Here is a 21941-nt window from a genome sequence, read left to right on the forward strand (position 1 = left end):
CATGGGAGAGGATGTAGATCGCAGGCCTCTGAGCTCTTTAAACAGCGTTGGTTAGATGCAGTTCACCGTGCTTACTGGGGGCCGACAACACCTACGTATGACTACATTTGTTCACATTTCAGCCAGAATCTATTGAACACCCCCTACATCCCAGGTATTATGTAGGTACCATGCATTCCTAGATAAAATATGGAATTGCGAGTACATGAAGGACAAGCATCCCACACAAGATGAGAATTTCCAGAGGCTTATTTTTGAAAAGTTAGAAGGAATAATTAAGGGGGTAAGAATGGGTAGCATGTTAGGGGCAGAGGATCAGTATGGAGACCTTTGTCATTTGTGAGAGTATGCTTCAAGCGCTTTGAAAGTCTCTAAATCTTGAAGCCACTGTATAAAAATTTTCTCCAATAAACTTCAGTTTTCCAAGAAAGATCACTAACTAACATCTTTCTCCGTCCCTTTACTTGTATCACCTGCACTAGAAGTCCACATTTTTGGTATCCACTTTTCACATAGAGACAAAAGTGGGGTTCCTTTAGGAGAGCCACCAGCTAGGCCACTGCGAGTGAAACACACACGTATACACACACATATACACACACACACGAGTTTTGAGGCTGGAGGCTGCTTATAGCCTGTCCCTAAATAGCTAATACCCACTGTCATACCTCAGCCTTCAGTTAATTCAGGTCACACTTGCATTTCAGCACAGTTTTGAGGAACGTGAGGGACACGTTGAAACCCTGTATGTTAGATCTGTGAATGCGTTTGCAGTGATTGTGTTTATGTGTGTTGTGTATTTCTCAACAGGTAAATGCTTACTATTTAATTGCAAACTGGCAGTCTGTGGGCCATGTCTTACTTGCGGGTGCATTTTCGTTGGAAGATTTGGCAATGCTGTGCCCACAATCCTTCCTGGTAATGGCAGACTAGTCCTTAAAAGAAGCTACCCAATTCATGGAATGTGGGTTGTTTTTTCTTATATCTGGTCTTCTGTAATCTCTGAATTTGTGACTCCTTGTCAAGAAGATTCTGTGGTTAGTATAGCAATTATAAAGTTGCTGAAAGCATGTGTTTTGTATCCAGTGTTTTCTAAGCCACAAGCTGGAGGGTCCAACTTCTTATTGTTTCAAATATCTAGAAAAGTTTGGTAGTTACAAAAATCCAAATGCTATTTCATAATCTCCTGTATTCATTTGCTATACATTGCTAAGCATTTGATATGTGATTGATTTAAAACTGCACAGCACGTTAAGCTGGATTTCACTATCTTAGAATTTGCAAACATATTTACTGGGATGAACACCACCAGCAAAGAACAGGGTTTGCTAAAATAAAAACATGCAAATTAAATTTATAGTATAATGGAATGCTTCACCTCCTTTAGAGAACAAGCTGTGTTTCATTTACTCACCCTTCAACTGTGCAATGAAGAGTAAACATAAGTGACTAATTTTGTCCCAGCTCTTCGTTATAGATAGAAATATCCCTTAATTAGCGGAGCAACTCGTTAAGGGTTATGAGTCATTTACACCTTAGTCTTGAATTACTTTAATCAGATGTGAGACTTGGGGAATAAAGAGCTTTGGTTATTCGGAGGGGGAATTTGAACTAAAATCTGGACTAAACAGATGTCTGGCCTGAGTGAAACTCCATAGGCTAGGTGGTGGGAAAAAGGGGCAAAAAGGAAGGACCACAGGGAAGACATAGCCTGCTGCACAGTTGCACAGAGCTGGGCCCATGCACTTGAGCTGGCGGGAGACATTGCAGCTGAGTTCCCAGCTGTCTCCCCTTCAGCCTTTCCCTTAAACAATAGAAATGTATTGCCTCACAGTTCTGGAGGCCAGAAGCCCAAGGTTCGGGCATTGGCATGGTTGGTGCCTTCTGAAGGCTGTGAGGGAGAATCTGCTCCAAGCTTCTCTCCTAGCTTCTGGCGGCTTGCTGACAATCTTAGGTGTTCCATGACTTGTAGATGCATTGCCCCGATCTCTGCCTTCATGTGCACATGGCCTTCTCCTTGTGCGTATGTCTGTGTCCAACTTTCCCCCTTTATGAGCATACCTGTCATATTGGATTCGAGTCCGCCGTATTCCAGTATGGCCTCATCTTAACTAATTACATCTGCAATGACCATAATTCCAATATGGTCACAACATTCTGAGGTACTAGGAGTTGAGACTTCCACATATGAATTTGGGGGAGGAAGAGATACAATATAACCCCTAACAATTATCCCAGGGAAGGCTCTCATTACAGGTTTACGCCCCCAGCCTTATCCTCCCTTGATAAAGCAAATTCTTTTCTGTCACGTATATTTTTAAGCTATCAGATTTAAGTGACTCAGAATCTAATATATCATGTTCTTTCTAAACTCTTCTCTCCCAACTGCCCCTTCTAACCTACTACTATTTTTAAGAGATCCAAACATATAGTAAATCCCAAACAATCCTGACCTTACTCAATTCTGATATCGTATAATTTAGGCAAGGCATGGAGTTGAAATTTTCCTTTGGATTTTTCTCTGAGAAGGTTGAGCTGAGCAAACAAGTAAACAAGATGAAAGGGAATGTTTACAGGTTTAAAAGAATAAACACTCTCTGTGAAGCCCGCTAAGAATTCATTTGCATACAAACAGCAGGTCTCCATTTCAAACAGCTGGTGTTTTGAAGTGGTCCAAAGGAAGTGGCCATGTCCTGGGGGGAAACCCAGGATGTTCCTAGTTGAGCCAAGGCACCAAGGGAGGCGACAAATAAATCTTTTGACTCTAAACAGAATGGTTGGTGAAAGAGCCTTGTAGGAGTCGAGGCTCACTAATGATAAGGGACCGATAGCGTGGGCAGGTGTAGATCCTGAAAGTTGGGTGAGGGAGGTCAAAACAGTTAATGGTCATGGAGCCAGGGCTTCTCTGGAAGGAAGGAGAGACTAAGTTGTCCAGTAGTAAAAACTAGTGTAGGCAGAGAAGAAAGAAGGCAGAATTATTCAAAGTGGGCATGGCAAGGGGGACACACAGCAGAATCCAGTTTGAGGTCTAAGTTCATGGCCAGGATTTGTCCCAGAATGCTGAGTGGTGGGGGGTTCATGGTAGCATTTGGGTAATGTTACTACTCACCCCTTCTCCTTTCTGGGGTCCCCAACAGAGAGCTAGAGGGAATGATATACTAATGGGAAACAAGAAAAAAGGCACGTTTATTAATAGCTGAGCAAGTGCCCAATAAACCCTCATGCCAAACTCTGATAAATGTCGAATTATATAGAACATGGCCGAAGTGGTGCATCTCGCCTCCTGTGGCCACTCTTGAAGCTAGGATGCTTGGGTATGGAAACGAGCCCATGATGTGGACCAAAATGGCCAGTCTAACCTGGGATCAGTCTAACGTGTGCTCTCACCATGTAGGTGTAGGAATTCGGAGTGACTGGGTAGGGATACAATGCCTGCTACTAAAAGATGCCCAGTGACAGTTCCTAGGTCTCAACAAGTCGAGTAATAGCATCTCTTTCCTTGGAGAGGGAGTTAACTAGATTGAGGTGGGCAAAAGGGCAGAAAGGAGGGTGGGATGGCCCTGCTCCCTCCTGTCGTAGGGCATAGAGGGGGCTCCAACAAGGCTGTCATTCTGCTTTTCAAAAGGCAGAGAAGGACATAAAGTGGAAAACCATTCCAAACTTAACAAGGCACAGGCTCAGGTGGATGGATCTGGTTCTTCCAATTTCTTAGTCCAACTTGATTATGTTTAGCCTGAACTCACAGCAAAACAGAGATGCGGAGTGATCCAAGCAGAACCCAAGAATCTTTTTAAAGCAAGAAGAGACCTTGGAATCACTCCCTGGAATGTGTGTTAGAATGTCGTCATTTTGAAGAACTGTCTCATTAGCAGTAAGCAAATGAGGCAAAACAATCGAAAGGCCAGTTTCATGAGGTCAAAATGCTCCGTGCGGCAACGTGGGCTAGGCCTTCACGTGCCTTCTGCCTCCTCTTTCCACGAGGCCATATGAGGAGAGATTTAAAACCCTGGCTGTACACTTATCTCCTTGGGTATGCGTGATCGGCCCTGAGGTTGGCTTCATTATGCAATTCAGGGACCAAGGACTTACTTTTAATAGAGCCATCAAAGGCCTCTGTTAGAGTATATTAGCACTTGGCCTTCTGCATACTCAGTAAATAAGATATCTTTCAAAAAATCTCCTCCATGTCTGCAAGGGTTCAAAAGGAAAAAAGAAAACTGGAAAATGGACTGAAAATGTAGTGGTTTCTGGCCATTTTCTTACAATTAATTTCTTGTCTCCATCCTATCCCCCAAAATTCAAAATTTGGGACCTCAGAATGTGACCTGATTTGGCAATAGGGTTTTGGCAGATGTAATTAGTTGAGTTCATATTAGAATAGAAGGGGCTTTAAATCCAATGACGGGTGCGCTTACAAGGCCGTATGAAGACACACAGAAAGAAGTCCGTGTGACAACTGAAGCAGAGACTGGAGTGATACAGGTTCAAGCCGTGGAACCAAGGAAGGCTGGTAGCTACCAGAAGCTAGGAAGAGGCAAGGAAGGATGCTCCCCTAGAGCCTTTACTGGGACCCTGGTCCTGCCGACACCTGAGGGGCTTTATCTACAACCCAAGCCCCAAAGTCTCACCCTCCTAACTCGTGTGCTGACTCTGATGAGCGTTCCCATTATAAACCCGGAACTGGGGCTTTATTACATATGGCTTACAGAGGTCAAGAGCCAGGTTCAGAATTTGGTAGGAGGGAGTGGCCTTGAAAGTGGGGACTGCTGCTGCTGGTTATTGGGAGAGTCGGCATCTAAAAATGGTACCCTCTTGAAGTGTCCCACAGTCAGACCGTATTTTTCATTCCATGTTTTTCACTCTTTCTCGAACGTTTTACATCCTCTTGACATCCATCCAACAGCATGGATCACTCAATCTGCTCCCCCCTTTACGCCACTCTTCAATTCAACCTGTGATCCAGATGCCAAACAATGTGGGAATTGTGTGAGAGGAGAGAAATTAGTCCTGTGGAGCTGAGGCTCCCACGCAGCCCTGTTCTGCACCTGCTTTTTCCAGCCTTCTTTCCCTCTCTCCTTGGCCTTCTCTTTCTTTCTATTCTCCTTTGCATCCAGGTGTAGATGTCCTGTCTGGCTCCCCATCGCTGCCTCTTGAGTGTTTCGGGGCCAGCTAGAAGAGAGTTGCGGGTTGAGCGGGACTCGCTTAGCACATCCTGGTGTTCCCTGTGACCTCATTTAAACTCCTGCTTCTTCTTCTCTCAGTAAAGTGGGGGTGATCTTTATCTGCCTCTCCGAGAGCTGGTGGAGGGATTAATTATATGTTTGTAAAGCATGTGGAATTTGATAACTGCCAATTAGTATTACCCTGGTATCTCGTTCTTTTTTCTAAATACCTAGCAACCTGAAGTGAAAAGACTTAAATTAAAAAGTTATTGAGATAACCACAATCTCCAAAACAAAAGTTGTGATTGACCTTCATCCTTGGGAACTTTTCCCTCTGCACTCAGTCGCTCCCCTTACATCTAGACCTTTCTTCTTCAGCTGCATAGCTGGCAGAGTGTACTTGAGGCGGGGGATGGGGGTAGTTTAACATTTCCAGCATCTGCCATATGGGAAGTGCTTTTTATACAGTCTCTCATTTAATTCTCATAAAATATGCATAGGAGGCCATTATCAGCATGTCACACATCAGTGAACAAGTGCTAGTAGCAGTTAAGTAATCTGTTCACATCCCTCAAGTGGCAAGATTTTGAAGAAGCAGCCAGATTTTGAAGACATTGCTGTTTGGCTCTGAAGACTATGAGCTCTTCCAGCTGCCCTCTGCTCAGGTTTTTTTCTATCAGTGCCGTCTAGTCAATTCTGATGCCTAGCAGCCCTGTGGACAGCAGAGTGGAACCCTGCCTAGGTCTTTTTGCGCCAAGCTCTCCCCTTCTGGCAGGATGTCAGACCATGTCCCACTGCTATTCATAGGATTTTCATGGTCAATTTTTTCAGAAGTGGGTGGCCAGGTCCTTCTTCCTGGTCTGTCTTGGTTTGGAAGCTCCACTGAAACCTGTCCACCATGGGTGACCCTGCTGGTATTTGACATACCAGTGGCATAGCTTGCAGCAACACGCAGCCACCACACAGTATGACAACTGACAGATGGATGGTGTCGCTCCCTGAGAGAGAAACAAACCCAGGCGAGTTGGTGAGGAGCCCCAAATCTTAACCACTAGACCACCAGGGCTGGCTTTTGTGCTCAAGTACAAGGAGAAAAATAAGTATGTTGCGAAGAGTGAGTTGGCATGAGGGGAGAAAAAGAGACCCACAGGTTGTTTTATGCTCTGTGAACAGAGTCCACTGAACAAACAGGGAGATTTAAAGCAAGAGTCCTAGTCACTGAAGCAGCTCCAGCCTAGTAGCAGTGAGTTTTAAAATGAAAAGATGATCCGATTTTGAAGTTGGAAAGGCTGTTAGCAATAATTTAGTTTCACCCCATCCTTTGACAGATGAGGACATTAGACCCATAAAGGCATGTGATTCATGCCCAAGTTCACTCAGATCTTTAATTTGATATTCACTTACTCTTACCTTAATACAGTAGTAAGAATAGCTAGTATTTTTAAGGTTTGCTTGCTTCCCGTATGCAAGACACATTCCTAAACTCTCATGTGTATTAATTCCTTTAATCCTTGCAACTCTGCCTAAGAGGCAACAGTATCATTATCTTCTTTGGAAAATACTTTTAAAAAAAGGCACTGAAAAGTTTTGGTAAAACTGTCTCTTTGAAAGGAATCTGCAGATTCTGGGTCTCTTAGAGGCACTGAGGTCAGCAGTTTTCAAACTGTAATGCAATGGTTTCTAGGAACCCCACTCAGGTGTGGGTGGTGGTAGGAAAAGACAGAAAGTCTGGGATCCCAACCAGCCTGTAACCTCATGCAAACCCTCTTTCAATTGTTTTACATTGTGTGCTATGACTTGTGATTTAATCTGATCAGAGGGTCCTATGAATTTTAAAAGTCTGAAAGCCACGAAACTATATGACTTACAAAACCTGTCTCAAATCAAGGATTCAATGACTCCATTTACCTCAATCCTTTTTTCTAAATTGAGATATAATTCACGTATGGCGCTGCATAAGTTGAAAGTGTACAGCGTATTGATTTCATACATTTATAGCTACCTCCCTCAATTGTTACCAGTGACTTCTTTCCACTCTCTCTGAAATTCTTCTTGCCATTTTGTAAGCCTTTTCTCTCATGCTCTGCGGAAGCGACTATGGGGACAGGCTTCAGCTCGCCACAGTTGTGCTTTAGAATAATTTTAGAATTGAAGGTCTGTTTTCCCGTTTTCCTCCCTTCGCCTTCTTCATTAGAAACAGGATCAGTTCTTGAGAAACTGCCTGCTCCAGTGCCCCGTGGCGGGAAGCTGGGATTGAGACCGAATCCTGAGTCATCTGTTTCAGGCGTCACGTTCTAATAAAATGTGGATACGACCTCAGAGCTGTTGCATTAACATTGGAGAATCTTTGGGGGCTGGGAGATTTGGATTTGTAATGGAAGTTGTCACTCGAACAGCAGCACCAGTACGTGAGCCTGAAGAAAGGTGTTCTTGAAAGCCTTTGTGACGTGAAGCTACAGAACACAAAGTATGGTTTGAAAAATCTGCTCTTGCGCCAGCCCTGGTGGCCTAGTGGTTAAGTTCGGTGTGCTCCACTTCGGCAGCCTGGGTTCAGTTCCTGAGTGCAGACCTACACCACTCGTCTGTCAGTGGCCATGCTCTGGTGGCGGCTCACATACAAAAAGAGGAAGATTGGCAATGGATGCTAACTAAGGGCAAATCTTAGTCAGGAAAAAAAAAAAAACACTGTTTTTCAACATGAAATTTTTCTCCTTGGAAAGTTGGTTGTCCTCCTAAGCAGACTTCTACCTTCAAGCATTCATATAGTGTTAAAAGCAAGCTCTGCACACAGGAATGGTGGAAGTGCCCACTCTGAGTATTCTCACAGCAGAGTTAGCATATCCACACAGGGGTCTTTAATAAACCACAAAATGTGTCGGGGCTTTGGAATTCTTCATACCTATCTGTACCACTTGACATGTCGGGGGTGGAGTATGATTCCACCAGAGAAAAGTTTTCATTTTACTGTTGGTATTTACTGTTGAGGTTTCTTTTGCACACTTAATATTGTTTTTGAAGAATGATGCTTAGTTGTGTTCACATTTAAATGACTGGTTCCAGTCAAAGTTAATGGAGCAGATCCGACTAGGTAAGTAAGATAGGCACTTTGGGAGGATCATTTTGTAGCTTCTCCAGGCCTAGTTAATGAGCTGGAAAAGTAATTTACTAGGTTTAATGTACAGACCGAAAACAATTTATTCCAAGCCCCCCCCCCCCCAACACTTTATGCCTTGAGACCATAGCTTATTCACCTTCTAGGGTCTGGTACATTGCCTTCTCTAACAATCCATTTTGATCTCTTGAAGATACTCTTGTTCTATTGGAAAAAGTGATAGGCTAAAGCTAGATTTTTTTATGTACATAAAATGCATAGAGGAAGAAATATGCAGTCATTTGCAGGCAGTCATTCACATTCTAGTATAAATGGCTTCACAGGGAATTTCTTCCTTCTAGAAAGGGAGTTTTTATTTGGAATCATTGGAAGTGGGGTGTTAAAAAATAGAGCTGATCATTATACAATGAATTCTTCCTGTTAAAACTTTGGAGAGGATGGAAGGAGAATGTATTGAAATTGTCAGCATCAAATATATTCTTGGCTTGCATTATAATTTTTCCCAGGGAAAATCATCCCCTAGTCGTATTGTTGCCATTTCCAAAGAATACCTTTTTTGACAAGTTTAAAAATTGGTGAGTCTGCCACAATTTTCCCACCTTAAGTTTCACTGAGGGCCTTACCATCTGCCGGGTACCATGTTAAGCATGTTATATGCCCTGTCCCGTTTAATCTCCACTGTAGCATTATGAGGTATGTGCTACTTAACAAGCTCTAAATGATGCTTATGGTGCCCCATGCTGAGCATTTTAACTCAATTAATCTTTACAAAAATTATCTGATATAGGTATTGTTATTTCCCTATTTTACAGATACAAAAACTGGGATATAAAGAGGTTAGCTGACTTGCCCAGGATCCCACAGCTAGTAAATTGTGGAACTGGGATTGAGCTCAGGCATTCTGTCTCCAGAGTCAGCACTCTTAACCACTGTTGGATACGATGTTGTCCTTATCAGGGAGGACGTGGAAGCACAGAGAATAAGTTGCCCAAATTCACACAGGCAATAAATAATGGAGGAGAGACTCCGACTCAGGCAGTCTCTAAAACTATGTAACCTACAAAACACCACCCTTATACCATCCTGTACATCTTCTCTACTCTGATCACTTATTCCTAAAGCCACACATACTTGCTTCTAACTTCAATGCAGATTTCACTGTGGCACTTCAGAAAAGGTAATGATAAGAATAGAAAGAAAAGAAATTAGCTGTATCGTTTATTTAGCTACTGTCTAGTTTACTTTAATTCTGAATAGATTTTGGAGAGTCGCTCATTATGAGAGGGTTGAATCTTCATTGAATTAATTACCAATGTCAAAGGCAATCTTAACTTCGTCTAGAACAGTGCTTCTTAATCTTTAATGAGCATATGTATCACCTGAAGATCTCGTTAAAATGCAGATTCTGATTCAATAGGTCCAGGATGGTCCTGAGACTTTGCATCTCTAGCAAGCTCCCAGGTAGTGTGACGCTACTGGAACACGATCCGTGCTTTGAAGAACAAGGCTAGAGCATTGAGTTTTATGCTCCAAACTGAGCATAAAGACTCATCCTAGGGCCCAGAGTCTGGATTGGAAAGAGGGCATCTTCATAGATGGAAGACCATTTAGAGCATTTGGGAGGATCAGTCCTGGGTAGAGGGGGGTAGCTCATGAGATAAGATCTGAGCTACATAGATGCTCAGGATTGGAACAGACCTTAAAGGTCATCTGGTCCAATCATCCAACTCATGTTTAAATCCTCTTGTATCCCTGCCAGGTCATCTCAGCCCTTGAGTTAAAGAATTATCTGCCATGAATGTTGGAACTAGACATTCAATAAAACAAGAGAATTCCAGGATGGTACCTGAATCACAGAAATAATCGAAGAGAGAAAGACTGGCGGAAGAGGCTGTGATGTGTCTCGTATCTGTCCAGACAGACATTTGCCTCCATAATACGTTCTCAGAGCCTTTGGGTATTTATTCAAAAGCTTTAAAACCTTACCATTTCATAATAGAAACAAAGACGCTCCACGAGGGAACCAGCCGGGAGTGCTTATTCCCCCAAGCATCTGCATCCCACTATGAAATAAAGATCTCAGTGCTGACTGGCAGATGAGAAACAGTGACAGATGTTTGGCAGCTGGGCTGCTTCTTGGCTATGCTCACTGTACGTACCAGAGCCCTTGAGAAAACGTATTTTCAAGGATCAGGAATCATGTGACTATGATTGGTTTGTTTCCATTTTGACTTTGCAACCTGAACCAAGAGACCCTCCTGTTGTTGGGTCTGCCGATTGCAGGGGAAGCAGCTTCTCCTTTCCAGTCACGGTCTTCTCAGGCTGTTGTTTGACAGTCCTCTGCTTTCTGTTTCAGGTGCCCGGGGAGAGCGAGAAACAGTGGAAGCCAGCTCTGGTTGTCCTGACTGAGAAGGACCTTTTAATCTATGACAGCATGCCGCGGAGGAAGGAAGCCTGGTTCAGCCCAGTTCACTCCTACCCACTTCTTGCCACCAGGTAGCCACGGCCTTGTATTTGGGTAGGATGTGTTTGCAGTTTGAAATTGTTGTAATCAATTACAATTATTTTAACACATTCTGTTACTACTTTCTGTTAGAATAGTGGTTGAGAGCTCCTCAAGAGTATAGCCACACATTTTTAGCCAGAGAGATTAATTATCATTTATGGCCAAACATGGGGCAACACAGAGACAAAGAATAAACTGCTTATTTCTCATGAAGGAAAGTGACATCCATGAGACAGTCCCAGCCTGGTCTTCTTCCCCGGTCTCCATCCCCTTCCTTTGAGATGAACTATACACATGTGTTTACAATCTTGAAGTTCAGGTAGAATCCTCAAGCAAGGGTCTTCACTTGGTGGCACAAAGAATGTCATGTGGGAATGTCCCACTGTGCTTTTTAAAGCTCGCTCAGCACAAAAGACCCCATAACCAGGTCTTCCTCGGTTGTGTGATGCTTCCTGTGGACGTGGGGCTACCAGGGTCTGTCTGTTTCTTAGGACCTTTGGTGCACCTTTATTGTTCATGTGAAATATTATCTTACTGTGTCATATGCTTACCCCCTTCTTTGTAAAGCTGTATCCTGAGCACAAAAGGGAATCAAACCTGAAATTTGCCTTCAAGGAGCTGACAACTCCCAGACCTGGCTTCTGTTGCCAGCTCTTTCTGTGTGTGCTTTATGATAGTGGGCACAGTTTTCATTATTTCTGTGTCTCTGTTTCTTTACCCAGAAGCTAGGCATGCTAGTGTCATATTTGTGGCCTCCCTGGCATAGTGCCTGGCAATACTGGGTCCTTAAAGGTCCGTTGAATGAGTTAGTGAACAATGTGGGACAAACTCTGGAAGGAGTTTGGTTCAACAGACAGAGCATAGTGGACCGAGGTCTGGGGCTTCTGTTCTGAGTAAAAGATAGACAGAAACAAGATGGGTTCTCCATTCTGGAGGGACTGAGGTGCCAACCAGCTTATAGTCAAGGCTCAGGTGTAGGGAAAAGAATGAGACCTAGGGGCCACCCGGTAGCATAGTGGTTAAGTTTGCACACCCCACTTCAGTGGCCCAGGGTTTGCCGGTTTGAATCCTGGGCACAGACCTAAACACCACTCATTAAGCCATGCTGTGGCAGCATTCTACGTTCAAAATCCAGGAAGATTGGTACAGATCTTAGCTCAGCAAAAATCTTCCTCAAGCAAAAAGAGGAAGAGTGGCAACAGATGTTAGCTCAGGGCCAATCTTCCTCACCAAAAAAAAAGAGAGAGAATAAGACCTAGTAGCAGTGCAAGAGGCAATACAAAATTAAAATGGTAACAGTGAGTAGAATGGAAACTCACTAAAATCCCTCCTCCACTTAGCAAGGCCGGCCGGGTGGCACAGTGGTTAAGTTCACACTCTCTGCTTCAGTGGCCAGGGTTTGCCAGTTTGTATCCTGGGTGCAGATATACACACCGCTTATTAAGCCATGCTGTGGCAGGCATCCCGCATACAAAGTAAAGGAAGATGGGCACAGATGTTAGCTTTGGGGCCAATCTTCCTCAGCAAAAAAAGAGGAGGATTGGTGGCAGATGTTAGCTCAGGGCTAATCTTCCTCAAAAAAAAAAATCCCTCCTCCACTTTGGTGGATTATGGAGAACAGCAATGGTGACCTGAAGATGGCAATTATTGGCCCCTGAAGTGAATAGAAGAAGCCTTCAGGCTTAAGAGGCTAGAAACCAGGCCTAGGTTACTTTAAAAAATAAATAAACTAAAATTTAATTTGGAGTCTCTATGTCTCAAACCTTTGGCAGGATAGCTATTAAAGTACTATTGATGTTTACAATAAAACTTCAATAATCAGAACCCAAACATCCTAAAATGTTCCTCTGAAGATTCAGGCTATGCCTTTGGATCCATTCAAATTCAGCCCCATCTCCATCACTTCCTGCAGAGTCCTCATCCATGGGCACTGATGTTCAGATTCTGAGACATTCCTACAACTGAAACCAAAGAAAGATTAGACCACATCACATTTCAGTTACTAAGAAGAGAAATTGGACTTATGCCTCTTGGAATGATTTCCAGGAACAAAAGTTTAAATAAGGTAGAGTTTCTAGGTAACTCTCAGGCAACGTAAAAATAAAACCCTAGAACAGTGCTTTCCCCTCACAGTTTCTGAGCATTCTGACTCATGGAGCCTGCTTTTTCATGCATGCGTATGTGCATTCATTCATTCAGGATTTTAAAAATTCATTTCCTCACTTGCACTAGCCACATTTCAGGTACTCAGCAGTTGTAGCCAGTGGCTACCATTTTGGACCGCACAGATCTAGAACACTTGCATCCTCAGAGAAAGTTCTATTGGACAGCACCGCCCTAGAGCATAAATGACTACCTTAGACTTTGTCCCGATTTGGGCAAGTGACTGGATTTGCACACTCCCACAGCAGTCCCCCAAAAGCTCATGCTGGGGAGATCTCGTTAAGACGGTGGCGTAGGCAGACTCTGAACTCATCTCCTCCCACAAACACAACCAGGTTACAACTATTTTTGGAAAAATTACCCTGGATAGAAAACTGAAAACTAGATAAAAAGAACCCCCACAGCAATGGACAGTCCTGACTAAGGCAGAAGAGGCAGAAATTCCTTCTGGAGAGAAAAAAAGCCCCCTTCAGGAGCAGCAGGGAAGAACTACTAAAACACCCAGAGAAAAACAGTAACAAAACGGCAATAAATACATTTTTATCAATAGCTACATTAAATGTCAATGGACTAAATGCTCTAATCAAAAGGCATAGGGTGGCCAATTGGATAAAAAAACAAGGCCCATATATCTGTTGCATCCAAGAGACACATTTCAGACTTAAAGACACTCACAAACTGAAAGTGAAAGGATGGAAAGAGATATTCCATGAAAATGGCAAAGAAAAGAGAGCAAGGATAGCAATACTTACATCAGACAAAATAGACTTTAAAACAAAAACTGTAAGAAGAGACAAGGGCACTACATAATGACAAGGAGAACAATTCAGCAAGAAGATAAAACACTTGTAAGTATCTATGCACCCAATATAGGAGAATCTAAATATATAAAGCAATTATTAACAGACATAAAAGGAGAAATAGACAGTAACACAATAATAGTAGGGGGCTTTAACACTCCACTTACACCGATGGATAGATCATCCAAACAGAAGATCAATAAGGAAACACTGGCCTTAAATGACATATTTGACCAGATGGACCTAGTAGATATATACAGAACATTTCATCCCAAAACCACAGAATACAGCAAATATCATTCTCAACAGAGAAAAACTGAAAGCTATCCCTCTAACAACAGGGACCAGACAAGGATGCCCACTTTCACCACTCTTATTTAACATAGTATTGGAAGTCCTAGCCAGAGCAATCAGGCAAGAAAAAAAAATAAAAGGGATCCAAATTGGAAAAGAAGAAGTGAAACTGTCACTCTTTGCAGATGACATGATTTTATATCTAGAAAACCCTAAAGAATCCACTAAAAAACTTTTAGAAATAATAAATGAATACAGTTAAGTCACAGGATACAAAATCAACATGCAAAAATAAGTTGCATTTCTATACACTAACAATGAAGTAGCAGAAAGAGAAATTAAGAATACAATCACATTTACAATTGCAACAAAAAGAATAAAATACCTAGGAATAAACTTAACCAAAGAGGTGAAAGATCTGTACACCAAAAACTATAAAACACTGTTGAAAGAAATTGAGGAAGACACAAAGAAATGGAAAGATATTCCATGCTCTTGGATGGGAATAATTAACCTAGTTAAAATGTCCATACTTCCTAAAGCAATTTACAGATTCAATGCAATCCCTATCAAAGTTCCAACAACATTTTTCACAGAAATAGAACAAAGAATCCTAAAATTTATATGGAACAAGAAAAGACCCCGAATAGCCAAAGGATTCCCTGAGAAAAAAGAACAAAGCTGGAGGTATCACACTCCCTGATTTCAAAATATACTACAAAGCTATAGTAATCAAAACAGCATGGTACTGGCACAAAAACAGACACACAGATCAATGGAACAGAATCGAGAGCCAAGAAATAAATCCACACATTTATGGACAGCTGATATTCGACAAGGGAGCCAAGAGCATACAATGGAGAAAGGAGAGTCTCTTTAATAAATGGTGTTGGGAAAACTGGACAGCCACAGGTAAAAGAATGAAAGTAGACCATTATCTTACACCATGCACAAAAATCAACTCAAAATGGATTAAAGACTTGAATGTAAGACCCGAAACCATGAAACTTCTAGAACAAAACATAGGCAATACGTTCTTTGACATTGGTCTTAGCAGCATATTTTGAAGTACCAAGTCTGACCTGGCAAGGGAAACAAAAGAAAACCTGAACAAATAGGACTACATCAAACTAAAAAGCTTCTGCGCAGCAAGGAAACCATCAACAAAATGAAAAGACAACGTAACAATTGGGAGAATATATTTGCAAACCATGTATTGGATAAGGGGTTAATATCCAAAATATACAAAGAATTCATACACCTCAACAACCCAATTAAAAAATGGGCAAAATATCTGAACAGAGATTTCTCCAAAGAAGATATACGGATGGCCAACAGGCATATGAAATGATGCTCAACATCATTAGCTATCAGGGAAATTCAAATCAAAAATATAATGAGATGCCACCTCACTCCCATCAGAATGGCTATAATTAACAAGACAGGAAACAGCAAGTGTTGGAGAGGATGTGGAGAGAAGGGAACCCTCACACACTGCTGGTGGGAGTGCAAACTGGTGCAGCCACTATGGAAAGCAGTATGGAGTATCCTCAGAAAATTAAGCCTAGATCTACCATATGATCCAGCTATCCCACTGCTGGGTATTTATCCAAAGAACTTGAAAATACAAATGCACAAAGATACATGCACCCCTATGTTCATTGCAGCATCATTCACAATAGCCAAGACTTGGAAGCAACCTAGGTGCCCATTAGGAAAAAATGGGTAAAGAAGACGTGGTATATATACACAAAGGAATATGACTCAGCCATAAGAAATGATGAAATCTGGCCATTTGGGATAACATGGATGGACCTTGAGAGTATTATGCTAAGTGAAATAAGTCAGAGGGAGAAAGTCAAATACTATATGATCTCACTCATAAGTAGAAGAGAAAAACATAGCCATAGAGATTGGGTTTGTGGGTACCATAGGGGATGGGGGGGAGGGCAAAATGGGAAATTAGGCTCACATGTGTTGTGATGGACTATAATTAGTTTTTGGGTGATGAACATGATGTAATCTACACAGAATTTGAAATATATTATGATGTACATCTGAAAGCTATATAACGTTGTAATCCAATGTTACTGCAATAAACAATAAAAAAAAAGCTCACACTGCCTGGCCAGGTGTCATCCTGCAGGCCCTTCAGGCTGTCGGCATAAGCAGGGCACCACCAGCTCAGGGCATTCACCAGAGAAAGCCATGGATGTGAACCCTTAAAAAGCAAAGTCCCCAGTAAGGGGCATGAGTGCGCAGACTCAGGAAATGGCATCTGAATAGGTTTGGGGGGGGCACCGAAAGCATCTGTTACAGGCTCACAAGCCCCAGGGATGCCAGGTCTGGATTGTGAGCAAAGCTCACGAATAACCTAAAACCATAAGCCTGCATCTGATATGGACATAGAAAATGGAAACCGCTTCACTGCAAACTGTGCTCTTTTAGAACAGAAGATAGAGCGTGGAAAAATCAGTGTCTACAATCTAAACATAAAGGAGATGCAGCGGTGATAATTGACCTCCCAAATCACTGCCCCTTTCCCAAACGACCCAGCCTGACCACTGAACTGCAAAATAAAAATGTGTTATTGTATGTGTATGTTAGTTCTGTGAGCAAGAATAAAATTAGGCCCATAATCATGACCCTTATCTCCAGCCAGCAGCCTGTGAGGCAGAGTATGTCTGAGATGTTAAGATGCCACTGGCTTCTTGTTCTCACTTCATGCCCTTGAGCTAGTAGGTAACTTGCCACCTGCTCCGGAGCAGCAGACTGGAAATGTAAGAGCTGGAGTCTCCATCCTGGATTTTCTCCCACTGAGACGGTGCTTAACCCCAGGCTGATCGCTCTACCTCCCTCTTTCAGAGGGCTCATCTGCTAAACGCGCTTGGTGGGATGCCCGAGTGTCCAAAGCCCAGGGGGAGCCATACTTTGGTGAAGTCGACTTGTAACTGACCCTTTGGCTTATGCATCAGCCAGTGTGGTTTGCATGCAGTGGTCATGGTCAGCTTCTCTCCATGACTCTGTGACTCTGTGGATGTGCCTAGAAAAAGACTTTTGGGATGCAAACAAACAACAACAAAAAATGACCCCTCCCTTCTCTGTGTGATGATGCTGGGGAGATGTAGCCCTCTGTGGCTGCAGGCTGGGCTTGTGAATGAGTTGCTGTGAAGGCACTTCTTCCCAGCTGAAGACTGAAGTAATTCTATCCTCGCGGGTCAAGCCAGCTCTCTGAAGGGGGAGGCTGGGCTGAGGCTGTTTCTACCAGAAGTGGTAGAAATCAAAGGAAGACTCTGGATCCTTCCATTATAGAGGTTAGCCCACTACTTCCGTTGGCTGCTTCCCTAGCCACCTATTTAAGTTTGAGTAACTCTTTCCTTTACTTCTCACATGTTCTATACAGTTGCTTGTGGCACTGTGTCCTTTGTACATGAGCATTTGGGCCCATAGCCTGTCTTGTAGTATTATTTGTCTTTGAGTGCATTTTTCTAAAGAAAAGCGGTCATATCTTTTTTAAATTTCTTTTTTAAACCTTTTATAATTTATAAACAATATAATATATGAGGTATAATTTATAAACAATAGTGCACACAGATCTTAAATTTACAGCTTAATTTTTATGTATGGATATACAGCCATGTCTTCTAAAATTTTATTACAAAGTGTCTACTAAGTAATCATCCTGGGTGAGATTATCAAGAAGGCCATAGTAGTGCTATTTGCAAAGAGACCCAGGTGGTAATAAAGCAGTGGCTGACCTTTGTGGAGGGAGCATAGATCAAGGCCAAGTGTTTTACATGAATTCTACCCAAGTTTGCACAACCTGCCCAATTTAAGGATCACCTGGTCACTTATTAAAGATTCTGGCCCTGAGAACTCTGTTCTGGAGATTCTGGCTCAGTAGGCCAGGGTTGGGAATCAGGAGTATTTGTTTTTAACAAGCATCAGGCAAATGTAGTCCTCAGGGTTACCACATCCAACCCTCACAACCCTGTGAAGTTTAGGTTTTATTCCTATGTCACAGATAAGTAAACTGAGGAACTAAGAGGTTAAGTAACTTATCCACAGTCAGACAGCTAGTAAGAGAGAGACCTGAGATTCTGATTCTGCGTCCACCTTCTTACCCACTGTTCTCTGCAGCCTCCCTGGGTATGTTCTTATTCCCTTGAGTTTTAGTGGCTCTCTGAATTTGCCCAGTGTATCACAAAAATCTTTCCTTGGCTCTTCTGAAGACTTAATCATGCAATAAGTGGCCACCCAGATCACACAGCAGAGTGAGGACAGAGCTGTGGCTGCTATCAGAGACTTAAGAGTTTTGCCCCACAGCTTAGACCAGCGGTTCTGAAAGTGGGGTCCCCAGACCAGCAGCATGAGCACCACCTGGGAACTTGTTAGACATGCAAATTCTCTGCCCCCCTCCAGGCCAATTGAATCAGGAGCTCTGGAGGTGGGGCCAGCCCTTCTATGAGTGAACAAGCTCTCCAGGGTTTTCTGATGCAGGCTACAGTTCGAGAACCACCGGTTTGGAAGACTATCGTCTGCTGCCTCCCACACTCCCATGGTTCGTGATAGGAGAGAAACTCCACAGCAAGGACTTGGTTCTTTCTTCTCTGTGGTTCTACAGAACACTTTTGCCTCAAGCTGTGGTGACCACCAATGAATTAGTTCAAAGGCTGTCCTGGATCCAGATGCTCACGGAGTCATCAACGGCTCCTAAAATGTGCTGTATGGCTACCTTGCTTCTTCACTTCATGTGTCATGTCAATGTGAAGTCATTTTAATGACTGCATAGTGTTCCATAGCATGGATGCTCCAGTGCACAGGTTCTGGAAACTTATAACATGGCTCCAAATCCCAGCTACTCACCAGCTTTGGAATCTTAGGCAAACTTTGTAATCTCTTTTTGCTTCATGTCTCTCATCTGTAACAATGGATAATACCTGTACCTCCCAGAGAGGGTTGTCATAAGGATTACATTAGACAATGTACAGTGCATAGGATAGTGCTGGACGCATGGTAAGTGCTAAATACATTTAGTTATTATTCCTCTTAGTTGTTAACCCTTTCTTTATTTTTGGATTTGTAACTGCATTGGCCATATTTTTAAAACAACTCTCTCACACTGGAACTGTGACCAACCAAACTCCATAGATCATCGTCATAGCACCTTCTAAGAAATCTTTTAAAATCCAACTTGTTAGTAAAAAAGAAAAATAGAAAAATAAGCAGACAGAAAGTCTCAAAAAGCATCTCCTTAAAAAAAATAGAACTTTATTTAGCGGTGGAGAGGAAAGATCACAGTGTTGGATTTCACAGACTGGGGTTCACACTCCAGTTTGCCCAGTCAAGCCCCAGTTTACAGGCTGTATGACTTTGAACAGATCACTTCTGTCTGATCTTCAGTTTCCTCATCTTAAAACTAGGATCATACCATCTACTACCGACAGATCATGAAAATTCAAATATGAGGACAATATTTGGCAGCTTGGGCTGCCGTAGCAAAATACCGTAAACTAGGTGGCTTAATCAATAGAGAATTATTCTCTCACAGTTCTGGAGGCTGGAAGTCCAAGACCAGGGTGCCAGCATGGCCAGTTTCTGGTAAGGGCTCTCTTCTTAGTATGTAGGTGGCCACCATCTTGCTTTGTGCTCACATGCCTTCTTTGTGCGCATGCAAGGAGAGAGTGAGAAGGAGAGCTCCATGTCTCTTTTTATGGAGACTAATCCCATCAGAGCAGGGTCACACCCTCATGACCTCATTTAACCTTAATGACTTTCTTATTGGCCCTGTCTCTAAATATAGTCAAATTGTGGGTTAGGATTTCCACATAGGAATTGACCGAGTGGAAGCGGGGCAACATTGAATCCATAGCAATGATATAAATACAGCGTTATTTAGCATAATGTCACATAGCAGGACTGGGCAGTTGTCAGTCTCCTTCCTTTCGCCTTACCAGTGCTGGGAAGCATTGTTCAGAATGTCACACAGTCTTTTTTTTCCCTTGCACAAGAAGAACTGGCTGAGACCATAGCCAGTAGGAAACTGGGTTCTTCTAAAATCAAGTTGCTCCCTCAGAGACTTCATAGTTGATTTGTTTATTTATTTAGGTTTTTTTTTTTAGGCCCAGGCACATCTAATTTATATTTTTCTGGAAGTTGTAAATATGATTGTGTTTCATAGCAGTGGCACCAGAAATGCTCACAACATGTTCTTGGTGTCAACTGCCATGCAGAGAAGTTTATGAGCAGTCACCTCTCCCACTGACGAACTTCGACGGTGCCTCTGTGCGTCGATGGTGCAATTTATAGTAGTGCACTCAGGAAGTTTGCAAACATGTTGTAACTTCAGCTATTCTCATTCCTCAGCTTTTTATGAGTCCTTGGGAAAACATTTTTTGCTTAGCCGAAGCTTATTTGATGTGGCTGAACATTAAAAAAGAAAAAAGGTACTCTTGCCCATATGGAGTAAGTGTGTTGGTTTTTTGTCAGTGTCGTCATAATTGGCAAATGAGATAGGCCTACAGAGAGCCAAGATTAAGGTCGCGATATTTCTGGAATTCTAGAGGAGGTTTAACCCAGAAATTCTGCACACCCAGCCCCAGTGGTTGGCGAAAGTTCGGAAGCACAGAGCTTGTAAAAAGAGTGACACCGCTCTGAGCCCAGTTCTCTGACCTGTGGGCCTGAGAAGGGTTAGGAGTAGCTGAAAAAGAGGAACTGACGAACGTGCACTTCTCTCCTTTGATACCACTTGGGAGGCAAAGATACTGAATGTTTCCACTAAACATGTTGGGTCAACTTTGGTGCTTAAAGGACTAACCTGTTTCTAAGTGTTAAAAGTAGTGGCTGCCTCAGGCCAGCCTCAGGAATTTTAGGAATGCTTTCCACGGGGAAAGTTTGGCCAATTGCATGTGTCAAACATTACATTACAATCAGCCTGTGGTTTTCACACTGAGCCTGGGAGGCCTCCTCACTCTTAGGGAATGTGGGCATCTTCCAAGGGCGTTCCCTAGGGTAGCGTAAAAGGATCTACACACCCAAGGATCTACACGCTGTCAAACTGAAAAGTGAGGGGTTTGCCTACACACTCCTCCATCTCTTTTGTTCCCATATACGTAGCGCTCACACTAGTGGCCTGCCTCTACCCTCCCTCTTATCAATCTGGGAACTCCTTCGAATTGGTGGGTGGGAGATTAGCAGAGTAAGGAAATCCATGGACTTTAGAATCACACAAACTAGAATTTAAATCCTGAGACCTCTACTTGCAATATGATCTTGGGCAAAATATCAATCTCTCTGAATCCAGGTCTCCTCACCTCTATGAAGGGACCAATTATATCTTCTGCTTCATACAGTGTTGATAGGACCAATTGCAACAGTATGTGTGAATGTTTAGCCTATGACCGAGACACGGTAAGTAGTTGATAAATGTTGGCAATTGTTAAGGTTGGAGAAAATAATTGAAATTAATGTATGAATAACTGATAAGTTATTGGACATATTTGATCCTACCTGTAATACTGCATTTATCAGGGACTCGTAGAGTCTTAAATCAAAGTCATTGTGATATAAGGAGTGTGCTAATGAAGAGTTGTTGGTTGGTTTGTGGGGAGAGGGAAACGTGAGATGGAAATGGGGAGACTGGAACCCCTCAACTCACACCACGAAGCTGGTTCTGAATGCTACGTGTAACAACCCTTCAGGTAGGTGGCCTACTGATGGCTTCCTCCTTAGGGGAGGAGTGTTCAGTTTAATTTAAGAAACTTTTAATAGGCTTCTGTTAGGGGCCAACACAGTACTAGGGGCTAATGGTAGGGGGAAAAAGTGCACAATGTGAGAGATAAAAGCCAAGGGTTATCAGAGCTAATTGTTCAGGTTATTGACTCATGGTTTCATTTCCCCAGGAA

The 21941-nt window shown here is 42.7% G+C and overlaps 1 protein-coding gene across 1 annotated transcript in view; it reads left to right on the forward strand.

Moving 5' to 3' along the window:
- The window catches only part of SNTB1 (syntrophin beta 1), a 227123-nt gene that overhangs the window by 180931 nt on the left and 24251 nt on the right, over nucleotides 1–21941 (forward strand). Inside the window, exon 5 of the mRNA XM_046642204.1 lies at nucleotides 10631–10770. Within this exon, the coding sequence (XP_046498160.1) occupies nucleotides 10631–10770 (140 nt within the window). The remainder of the gene's footprint in view (nucleotides 1–10630; nucleotides 10771–21941) is intronic.

Source organism: Equus quagga, chromosome 16, assembly GCF_021613505.1.
Source record: "Equus quagga isolate Etosha38 chromosome 16, UCLA_HA_Equagga_1.0, whole genome shotgun sequence".
Classification (NCBI taxonomy): domain Eukaryota; kingdom Metazoa; phylum Chordata; class Mammalia; order Perissodactyla; family Equidae; genus Equus; species Equus quagga.